Raw genomic sequence first — 12,043 nt, 5'->3', positions numbered from 1 at the left:
AATACTGTTAATGAGAGAATTTTCAAAAATTTGCAAACATCTCTAAAAACATGTTTTTACTTTGTCATTATGGGATATTGAGTGTAGATTGATTGGAAAAAAATGCTATTTTATCAATTTAAAATGAAATCTACAACACAATAAAGTCTGCAAAATGTGAAGGGGTCTGGAGCCACTGTATGCTGAAGTGTGATGTAGGGCAGGGGTGCCCGTAGAAACATTGTACACACACGCACACACACACACATAGCTACAATACCATAGATAACCAGCAGTCAATTTTATTCTACGTCTGGCTGACATATTTCCGGTTTGGTAGAAACATAAGTTTGTTTTGCTAATTATTAGATACACACAATTTTATGGAACCAAATATCCTTCCTGGTTATGAAGCTATGACTGTTTTCTGAGTAACGTTGAAGTTTATTTTGTAATCTGAATGGTACAAGCCTCTCCTTTAATTTAAGTATTCAACCATGTGTGTGCAGTAAATCATTTTTGAGATATTGATAAGATTGATACTTTACTGTACAAAATAAGTGGAAATTGCCCTCTAGAGGGGGCAAAGTGGAAAAGGTTAAGGTTATTCTCCTTGTCCATTTGTATTAGGAGCACATAGCGCTTTGCCACTGTTGCAACTCCTTTGGTCAGTTTGGCGGCTGCACTTTGTCTCTGCCAGCTGAATCGTGTGAATACAGGGTGCACATCTGCATTAACTTAACATCTGCAGTGCATCCACAGCTGAGCCTACTCTCCAACTTTATCCCAGTTATCCAACTCTGGGCTCTGTACTCCCTTACACGCCACAAAGGGTGGCAAAGAGAGTTTTAGATTTTAATGTCATTTGGCGTTATCGGAGCAAATCCCGTTTACTGAACAAAAGGGCGCCGCTCGCCCACCTCCGGAAGGTTCTAGGAAGCGGCCGCTGCGAAGGCCATAAATAATAACCGCGGTCCGGGTTAGCAACCAGGCGGGTTCACGCAAGGGTGCTCAGCGCGACGTCCGAAAAAAAGGAACCTCAGAAAAAAGTCTTTGCCCTTTTTTTTTTCTTAAATCCGGAACGAAAAAGGGAAAAAAAATAGGATCTGCATTGTGCTCCTTTTCTCCCTGTCTCTTTCTCCTCACTCCTTTGTCCATCCTGGAAGCAAAAAAGTCTTTGAGGAAAACAAACAGGGCCAGAGCAAGCGCCTGTTGGCTATGAGGGGGGTTTCGGGGTGAAACACTAGCGTGAATCCTTTTGCACTTGACATAGATTACCATACTGAGCAGGCCCCGGCCCCTAAGAGTCAAACTCCTGATTCCACTTCTATTCTGACCCTATGTCCCCCCCACCCCAAAATACCCCCCATCCTAGGCCCACCCAACAGCCCCAGATCCGTGGCGCTCAATGCACCCCCTGCTCCCCGGGAGATCAAAGTCCGGGGCACGGAGAGGGACACAGGCCCGAAAAAGGGAATTCTCCCCTCACCCCCAAACCCGCCCTGCTACGCGTCACGCCCCCTTCCCTTTCTCCTTTTCTCTCCTTTCACCCCGCTCTAAGCCTCTCTGAGGAGGAGCTGATGGGTAAGGGAAAGAGAAAAGGAGGGAAAAGAGGTTTAAACTCCAAGAGCACCCCTGAAACATATCTGAAATGTGCTATAATTATTTGAAAGATAAAACACACAGCCTTTCTATTGACACTGTTTGCGGGACAAGGGGGTTAGATTAGAGGCGAAGGGGGCATATCCAGATCACTCAGCCCCCCTTCCTCCCACCTCTTTGTGGAAATAGGCCTTTCGTGAGAGAAAGAGAGGAGCAACAATAGTTCCCCCCGTCTGCCCCGGGACAAGTTCTGCCCATTCACCCTACTTCCCTTCTGTTTTGACAGGGTCACTGCAGGTCACAATGAAGGCCCCCCGCCACCCCACCCCCCTCCCGCACACGCCTCCCTGCTTGCCCACCCCACAGCTGCTATAGCCACAGTCCCCGAGCCTCTCGATGCCACACCCGCCCCCCAACACACTCACACACACACACACACACACACACACACACACACACTCTGCTTCCCGCTGGCCTCTCTCTCATACCAGTTTGTCTATCAACTCAGCAGGGGTTCAGACATGTAGCTGTCTGCACCAGTCAATAAGCTCTCAAAGATTTGTAATTGACAAGGGAATTTCTCTCAAATTTAGTTTTTAATTTAATTAGTCTACGGCAGATTTTCAGATCGAAGCCTCACAGTCTTTCTCTTGCTTTAACCCTCTGAATTCACGTATCTGCTTTTAATAGGCATACTTCAGCCTGAGGGAGGTGATGGGAAACGTCATCGCAACACCAGTACCACACAGGAATGTGTCCCCCCTTCTTGGTGTCTTCCTAAGTTTACTCTTTTCCTGTTTTTTCTCCACAAATCCGAATCGCCAATGTTGCCTTTTGGACTGCAACCAGCACCTGCACAACAACAGTGCTCCAGTATAGCTGCTTGCATTTCTCTGATGCCCTCACCCCTAAAGCCATGCCTGTTTTACACCCTATAGCATGGATACTCAAATCTGGCCCTGAAGGCCAACAGTATCGCTGGTTTTCATTCTTCTCCGCTTCTCCTCTCCTTCTCCTAGTCAGAACTAGTTTAAACTGGGACGCCAGGTGAGTTCAATCACTGGCCAATCAGTGGCACTAATCAATCAATTAACAAATCAGGCATAGATGAAAACCAGGAGTGCTACTGGCGTCAATATATTTGAGTATCCTCACACTACGGGCCATGCAGTAATACAGGAGAAAGTTAGTGGCTGTGGGCAACAGCCGAAAAAAATTACAGGGAGCAATGCAGCTGGAACTGAAAGAACCTTAGCTCCTTAGATATCCCCTCCACACACGTTTAGTCCAGTTGTGCTGTCTAGCTCAGAGTCGGCTGAGGACATAGCCGGGGCCCTCCCTACACACATGGCTGATCACCTTTGCTGACTGAGCTCCGGGAGTCATAGTGCCTTTCCGGTATGTTCCGTACACCGAGGACAGTCAAAAACCCAATCTCCGCCTGCGCTTTTAGAAATACACTGATGACCCTAGCCTCTTGGCTCCGACAATAAAAAAACTTTGCTGGCTGATCATAATTTAAAATCTCACTGTTTAGAGTTCTGTGGCGACTACTTTTTTACAGTTTATATTTTCAATATCTAACTGACAGTCAGGAAGAGAGTCAACACATCTGTATGCAGGTCTGCCTTATCGGTCTCTTGAAGAAAATATAATCCAAGTAAAATGCTTTGGTCTGTGCTCTCTCTCTCTCCCTCCGTACCCCCACCCCCTCCTCATGACAGCAGCACCCAGCAAGACGAATGACACCACAGTGCCATGCGGTGCCAATTGAATATTAAAACCCATTTATGAATACTTTGTGTGTTCCCAGAACCAATGCTAGGCAGGAGTAACATCAATTAATATGCTAACTCGCTAAATATGCTGTGTTTGACATTGCGCTTCACATAATGAAATATAACAGTCTCCCAGGAGACAGGGGCATGACGTGACATGTTGACTTAGAATAGTGACCAGCACAATCCACTGTGCTTTGATTATGAGACCTGCAGGTCAGTGTGAGCGTGATCACTAGGACAAGCATTGGAGCTCTTTTCTTGCCTTGGCATAAGTCAGTACCACACCTTAGTAATAATTTCTTGCACTCCTTGTGGGACCTGATCTTGTACCAATGTTCTTTACTCACTTGTTTTTACCCTATAAGCCAAGAAGGTTCTCAAGATGCAGGCTACTTGTTGGTCCCAAAAATAAATGAAAAAAACTGATGAGTGATCAAGCTTTCTCATACAGCTGTAGAACACCCATCCAAAATATATAGGGGAGTCTGAAGACACAGTCTTATTATTGAAATTTTAAAAAATGTACTGTTATAATCAAGCTTAGAATTAGATATAATTCAAATACAGGACAGGAGATGCCTGTAACCATAGAGTATTGTGGGGTGGCATACAAAGTGGTGTATAGTTCTGGAGATGGTTGTCAGGTAAGGCTTGTGGTTATTTTTCGAAATCCACACGGGACCAGTGGCATTGAGCAGGCCCTAACAGTGCCAGTGGGGTTAGTTACAACCTTTGTCCCCAGGGAGGTCCATGTGGTACTGGCGTTCTGTATGGGGCACATAGTGGTAGAGCTTTTGCATAATAAAAGGTTGTCAGATGCTCGATGAGCTGAGCACATCAGGAGGAAGGTAGTTTAGCCTCGTTTCATGACCACATGATCAAAGTTGGCCACTTCAGGGCTATATAAACTGAAACTTAGATGGACATCATGTCCTTCTGACACTAGCCTGTGTCTTTTTCCTGGGGCTCCTACACCCCCCCCCCCCCCCCCCCCCCCCTTGTTCCAACCGGGTCTCCTGCTCTGAGGTCCTGGACCACTGCAGCCCTGTTCTTCTCCTGGTTCCTGCACACGCATGGCACATCCTGGAGCTACAGATGCATCCCCCTGCATACTTCACAGTATATCCCTTCATGTGGGCTTTCTACTTTACCTGCTAGCTTTAACTCAACTGTCACCAACTCAACCTATTGGTTAGCAATGGGCATCCCCCTATAGCTGGGTTTCTCCCGTGATTTTTATTCCCATTGGGGAGTTCTTTCTCGCTAACATTTGAGGCTTTTTTCCCCACTAGGGAGTTTTTCTTTACCTCAAGTGCTATCTGGGAGCTTGTGGCTGGCATTTCCCTTTTTCTCTTCCTTTCTGTTACTCTGTAAAGTGTCTTTGTGAAACGCTTCTGTGAAAAACACAATACAAATAAAATTGAATCTCACTGGCCGGTGACTCAAAACGCTTCACAGTGACGAGGGGGAAAGTTGCCTCAACCACCAATGTGTAGCCCCTCCCTGCTGACACTCACCCCACAACAGCGGAGAGGGAGAGCCAATTAACTCGGGGGATGATTAAGTGCTGGTTGATAGAACCTGGTTGGGAATTTAGCGAGGACACCAGGGAACCACCCTACTTTTTGTGATTAGTATCAGGGGATCTTTGATGACCAAAGTGAATCAGGACCTTGGTTTAATGTCTCATCTGAAAACACACTTGCAGCTGTAATGCTGGTATCTGAAGTGACAATAGTCATCAATGCAAACCATTCAGTTATGAAGCATTTCTTAAACCATGAAATGTGGTTCAACAACCCTGATTCTCAGTACTGGAGGGGGATTCTCATTCTACTATTCTGGGTGGAGAATTGGAGAACACAGACTCAGAGAAAGAGTGGGTGAAAGGTGTCCCTGCAGTCCCTGTAGCCCATCTACAGCACCAGTCTGCCTGCATGAGGCCTTTACAAGCTCCACCTGGCAGGTGAGAGGTGGGGGCTTTGCCTCTCCAGGAAGCTGTCTCCACTACATGGCATAACGATGCACGTTGGGGCAGCGTGTAGCCTAGCAGCTAAGGTGTATGACTGGGGCACATTGGGGCAGCGTGTAGCCTAGCGGCTTAGGTGTATGACTGGGGCACATTGGGGCAGCATGTAGCCTAGCAGCTAAGGTGTATGACTGGGGCACATTGGGGCAGCGTGTAGCCTAGCGGCTAAGGTGTATGACTGGGGCATACTGGGGCAGCATGTAGCCTAGCGGCTAAGGTGTATGACTGGGGCACATTGGGGCAGCGTGCAGCCTAGCAGCTAAGGTGTATGACTGGGGCACATTGGGGCAGCGTGTAGCCTAGCGGCTAAGGTGCATGATTGGGACACGGAAGGTTGGTGGTTCAAGCCCCAGTGTAGATAAGACCCGTACAGCTGTTGGGCCCTTGAGCAAGGCCCTTAATCCCACATTGCTCCAGAGAGGACAGTCTCCTGCTTAGTGCTTGATCAACTGTAAGTCGCTAAAGGCGTCAGCTAAATAACTGCAATGTAATGTAATGCACAAAAATCACATCAATCTCGTCGACACATAATCGAAGACAGGCTGAAAGAATGGCCAGCACAGAATTCGAGTGGGCATCACCACAGACAAGGATGTAGGACCATAGTAGAGGTTAGGAAATCATGAATGCGAACAGACAGGCAACCAAGAACCGCTAAAGACATGGAGCACAGCCTTTAAATGAGCAAGACCACAGGGGGGTAGCTTGTAATGGGTGTTACGCAGAATATTATCATCCTTTAACCGTCAGATTCTAAAAACGCAATCTGTTTCCCTCTATATTAATGAAGACTACAACATGCCCATTCAGTCAAATTAGCTGAACTCCAATGCGAGGCAATGCCTACCTGTAATTAATGGATCTGGGGCATAATTGCGATGGAGGCCCATCTGGGCTTACACAAACACTGCGGAGAGATGTTCATTTACTGTAAATACCCTGCCACCTCAGAGACAGGCCAAGAGTGATGGTGGCATTACAGAACTGTCACCTCTCAGCAGGCACAGAACATAACTACCACACAGCGGATGTCTTCACCGTCAGGGTCCACAGTCAGAAACTTTTTGTTTGACTTTGTAAAAGAGCAGGATAAAAAATGGACTGATAATGATAGCAGTTGAATGATGCCCCAGCCAGATTCGGTTGTGACGTTCATGAACACATAGCTCAATTTGCAGTTTCAATTTTCATATCCACTGGTTAGAAGCCTGCACATCCTCAAACACACACACACACACACACACATACACACACAGCCTACCTTCCTCCCTCTTTCGCTTGCTGCCGTCTGCGGCAGGGCTGATTCCCAGAATCCCGCTGATTGAGTAAGAGGAGCCGGCTGAGTCACTGGTCACCGCAGACACCTGAGTCACCGTGACCGTGGAGGCTGAAGGGACAAGACGAGTCATTTTTGCACTCCCTCTGAAAGCACTTCCTGTTGTGTTAGTACACTGAACTGAACATCATTGCGTGTTACATAGAGGAAATTTGGACAGAAAATCCATAATGCCATAAAGCGTTCTGAAGATGATAATCAAAAAAAGAGGTTGTTTTGGCCCTTTCTTGCTGTACATTTTAAAGATCCGGATGATTTATAGACCCAGTTCACTTTTGTTTAGGACATGGGTTGTTGGCCCTTATCATTGCTTTTGTGTATAACATATCCTTTCTAAGTACACAGTAAGATGCCCAGTGTTAATTCAATTCTAACTGAGTATACAGTTTATAGTCCAATATGTTGATTGAACACTAAACAGTCAAAATGGCGGTTTGCTGGCCCCGCATCATCCCTTGTCTGTCACAGCTGTCTGAGCAGATACTGAACATCTGAATGGCACACCACCCCCTGCCTGTCTCCACTGTGTTAGCATATGCTAAAGGTACAAGAAGCAGTGTACAAGCTCCACATCACCCCCTAACCATCACTACTGTGTTAGTGTGTTAGCATATGCTAAAGGTACAAGAAGCAGTGTACAAGCTCCACATTACCCTCTATCCATCACTACTGTGTTAGTGTGTTAGCATATGCTAAAGGTACAAGAAGCAGTGTACAAGCTCCACATTACCCTCTATCCATCACTACTGTGTTAGTGTGTTAGCATATGCTAAAGGTACAAGAAGCAGTGTACAAGCTCCACATCACCCCCTAACCATCACTACTGTGTTAGTGTGTTAGCATATGCTAAAGGTACAAGAAGCAGTGTACAAGCTCCACATTACCCTCTATCCATCACTACTGTGTTAGTGTGTTAGCATATGCTAAGGAGAAGTAGGAGAAGTATATGGACTCCACACCACCCCCTGCCTGTCAATGGATGCTGAAAGTCTGAATGGCAGCATGCTAACTCCTGAGAGAGAGAGGATCCTAATCCCCTCTCCCTTTGGACCACGCTAGTGCATTAGGAGGGGAAAACACAAGTCACTCACCGCGAGATAAAGCACATTCAGACCTACTTACTGACTAATGATGCGGAAAATGTAATGAATGCGTATCCTTTTTGCCCCCTGATTTATTACTTTAATTATCTGATTTTTGGAAAGAGTTCTCCTTTAAAGAGATAATACCAACTCAGCCCCCCACCCCACTCCATGAAAACCCCCCCTTTCCACCCACCTAAAGCCAATGCTTTATTTCAAATTTCAATTTTCCGCCTCAACGTGAAAGCTATTTATCATAATAATCTGGAAAAGTCTGAAAGTCTTTAAGCCACGCGTGTGAAATGAATTTCCATTACGGACTGCTGTGTGATTATGAGGATTAGAGATGGAGAGCTCAGACCCTACTAGTTCCCTTCAATTTCCGATGTCACCCAGATCTACTCAGTGTATCACTGATCACACACCTTATAGACATCTCATACCTCCATGATCATTACATGGACATCTCATACTTCCATGATCATTACATAGGTATTAATCACACACCTCCATGATCCTTACATAGACATCTCATACCTCCATGATCATTACATAGACATCTCATACATCCATGATCATCACATAGGTATTAATCACACACCACCATTATCATTACATAGACATCTCATACCTCCATGATCATCACATAGGTATTAATCACACATCTCCATGACCATTACAGGTATCTCACAACTCCATAATCACTATCATGATAAACATTTTTACCATGACAAATGGATTACACATCTTCATAGTCACGATACAGTTATCACTTGTTTAGGATAAAAAACATCTATATCAAGTCAATTTATGTATTACGCGTTAGGATATTTTATGTGAGAGTTTATTTTATGTTTTTATAAAAAACCCAAATGGTGGAAGCCATATTTTGCTCAACTGAAGTATTTGTAGATGTAGCTCTAGTGGATGTAAGAGATGGACCTAAGAATACATCATATCGCTGGCCCTTATGATCTGAATTACCAATGGTTGCTATGTCTAATCAAACACTTGCCTGGGTTAAATGTGCGAGTGCGTGACTTTAGGCAAATGCCTTACCTAAACTGTGAGAGGAGACAGAACCTGGCTGGCCAGGAGGCTGCTGGACTTTAGTCCGAATGATCCTGCAGAAAGAAAAAAGGGTTAGGGATGGCCATAATGTCAGAGAGAGAGAAAGAGAGAGGGAGAGACAGAGGGAGAAACTAGATTTTGGTGTGTGCCCATGTATAGTATATGCATGTGTGTGCGTGTGTGTGCGTGCGTGCATGTGTGTGTTTGTGTGCGGGTGTGTGTGTGTGTGTGTGAGGCAGGCTGACATGGCAGCAGGGTAGCACACTTCCTGCTTGGCTGCTCATGCACTCCCCCTCTCCCCTCTCTCAGGTGCAGTGAGCAGGGGGGGAGGGGTGTCATTGTACCCATCGTGTCGAACCAGCGAGCTGCCATCTCTCCATCAATATGGAGCCTGAGACCAGGGCTCTTGAGGTCTCCCCCACACCACACACTTCACACCCTCTCATGCATGGCTTGGTTTTTCATAATCTCACTGTTTCTTACTTTCACACACACTTACTGTTGGATGACCTCAAAATAAATGTGATGAATACAAATGCTTACAAATGAGTGGTGACTCTTAATTGAACATGCATGCATATACAGTCAGCTCCATTATTATTGGAACCCTTTATAAAAATGGAGCATATAATAAACAACATGGAAAATGATTTATATTGTATGTTCAAACATAAGTGAAAGCTATATACTTTCATTTAAATGTGTTATTTAGTGTTTTCTAAAAACCAATATAAAAGTATTAGCACCCCTAACGATTATTGTAAATAAAATTGAACAAAGTGAAATTGGCAATGCAATTTTACATAATCTAGTCATAATCTCAGTCTAAAGGAAATATATTGTGTCATTCCATCACTTCCGGTTTTACTACAGTATAAAAATTAGGCAACAAGCATGCAAAATCCCTTTGTCAACCATCAGCATGGGAAAAGCCAAAGAACTGTCAATTCAGAAGACACAGATGATAATTGAGCATCACAAGTTGGGTAATGAGTACAAAAAATACATAAACGGTTAAACATACCACTTGCACTGTAAGGGAAATAATAAAAAGGCGTACAATATATGGAATGGTTGCAAACTTGCCAGGAAGAGGATGTAAGTGCATATTATCCCCACAGACAGTAAGGAAGATGGTGAGGAAGGCCATAAGTAAGGATCACAGTTTAAGAATTGCAGAGATTGGTGATGTCCAAAAGAAAAATCATAAAATGGCACCTCCATACCAGAAAACTATTTGGAAGTACCTTACTGAGAACAAACAACAAAATGAAGCATATTGAGTTTGCCAAGCCTCATTGGAATTATGACTGAAAGAGGGTGCTTTGGTCAGATGACCAGGGACCAAAATTACACATTTTGGCCATACACACCATCGACATGTTTGGAGGCAAAATGGAGAAGCACCTCATACCGACTGTGAAATATGCCAGTGGGTCATTGGTGTTCTGGAGATCCAGGGGCACTATTTAGGATCAACGGCACAATGAATTCAGCAAAGTACAAGAAATTCTTGGCAGAAAATCTGGTTGCCTCTGCTGAGTCTTGGTCATAGGTAGATGGTCCAGCAGGACAATGACTCCAAGCATCAAAATCCATACAGAACCATGTTCTGCAATGGCCATCTCAGTCTCCAGACTTAAATCCCATGAAAGAAATGGGGTCTGAACTGAAGAGATAGTGAAAGGGAGAGACAGAGGGAGAAACTAGATTTTGGTGTGTGCCCATGCATATTATATGCATGTGTGTGTGTGAATGTGTCGTTGTGTGTGTGTGCGTGCGTGCATGCATATGTGTGTTTGTATGCAGGTGTGTGTGTGTGTGTGTGTGTGTGTTGTATTGTATCCCAAGGATATCAATGATTCTGAAAATTTCTGCATGGAGGAATGGTCAATGGTCAATAATCAATGGTCAATAGAGCCACTCTACCTGTGTCAGCAGCTGCAAAAAATTTAACGAATGAGTAAATAAATAAATAAAACCTATACTGAAAGCTGCAGGACCCTCAATGATTTGAAGCCACCCAAAGGCCAAAGGACATAAAGGAGAAAGCGTCATTTCCATGTAGACGTGCGTGATTTGTCCTCCCCTCGTCAGCTCCCCTAGGTGGACTTGTTTGACCAATCATTTCTAATTTGGTAGAAGTGTGGTATAATGGGTAGAGAACTGGACCGCACCTCATTCTTACAGGTTCACAGGTAATACACTGTGGTTGTACCCTTGAGCAACATACTTAAACTTAAATGTTATTCAGTATATATCCTGCTGTATGAATGGATACTATACTAATCACTATCTCAGTTGCTCCGTGTATGCTCAAGTTTATGCTAAATACCAGTAATGCAGAGTATAGGGTTAGCTTCATCTCCTGAAAAGACATGTTAAGTTTACTCTAAGTTGGTGGTCATAAAGACTTCACACACTCATTGTGTGAAAGCTGGCATGCCACATTTTTTAAACGTTTCGAATCATCTGCGTTCTGCTAACCACGGGGGGAGCATTCTCATCACAACACACCTGAACCTGATCTGTTAAGGGAGTGGTTGTTCGGTGCGGAGACGATTGTCCAACGCCTTTCACCTGTTTATGGAGCTGACGCTGGGCACGGTGTCATTGTCACACACTCTCTCCGCCAGCAGTCTGTCCCTGATCTCCCAGGCAAACATGGTGGGGTTTTGGCGTTTGTACTCTGCGATTTTGTCGACAACTTTGGGTGTAGCAACCTTTGGTTTAGATCCACCGATGACTCCCGGTTTAATGCTGCCTGTCTCATAGTACCTGTCAACAGAGGTGGGAAACATAAAAGGCTGGTCAATGAGACATCTGCTATTACAAATAACAAGTGCAGAAGAAACCCTGCATACTTTTTCCAGCTCCTGTAATGTGCTGCTTTGTCTTTTGTGAGTGTACTTATTTTACATATTTCTATTCATTTGTTATATTTATTTCAGTTTGTATTCTTGTTCAATTTTGATTCCATTATTTCTTATCTAGATTGCTTTGTTTACTCTGGTTTTCTTGTACAAGCTTTGCCAATTAGCACACATTTATGTTTGTCTTTTGTCATGGGCAGAAAATAAATTGGAAAAAGAGAGGGAGAAAGAAAAAGAGGGAGGGGTGTGGGTGAGGAAGAGAAAAACAATGTGAGATTAACATTTAATAT

General features: G+C 44.5%; 1 protein-coding gene across 5 annotated transcripts in view; it reads right to left on the bottom strand.

Moving 5' to 3' along the window:
- Nucleotides 1-12,043, bottom strand: part of LOC133134988 (paired box protein Pax-5-like) — a 71,415-nt gene that overhangs the window by 39,552 nt on the left and 19,820 nt on the right. For all 5 annotated transcript variants that reach the window (XM_061251692.1, XM_061251689.1, XM_061251691.1 and 2 more), the window contains exons 3-5: nucleotides 11,461-11,658; nucleotides 8,869-8,933; nucleotides 6,653-6,778 (exon numbers count right to left, since the gene is read on the bottom strand). In XM_061251692.1, coding sequence (XP_061107676.1) covers nucleotides 6,653-6,778; nucleotides 8,869-8,933; nucleotides 11,461-11,658 — 389 coding nt within the window. The remainder of the gene's footprint in view (nucleotides 1-6,652; nucleotides 6,779-8,868; nucleotides 8,934-11,460; nucleotides 11,659-12,043) is intronic.

Source organism: Conger conger, chromosome 8, assembly GCF_963514075.1.
Source record: "Conger conger chromosome 8, fConCon1.1, whole genome shotgun sequence".
NCBI classification, from domain to species: domain Eukaryota; kingdom Metazoa; phylum Chordata; class Actinopteri; order Anguilliformes; family Congridae; genus Conger; species Conger conger.
This window is presented reverse-complemented; position numbering and strand designations above follow the sequence as displayed.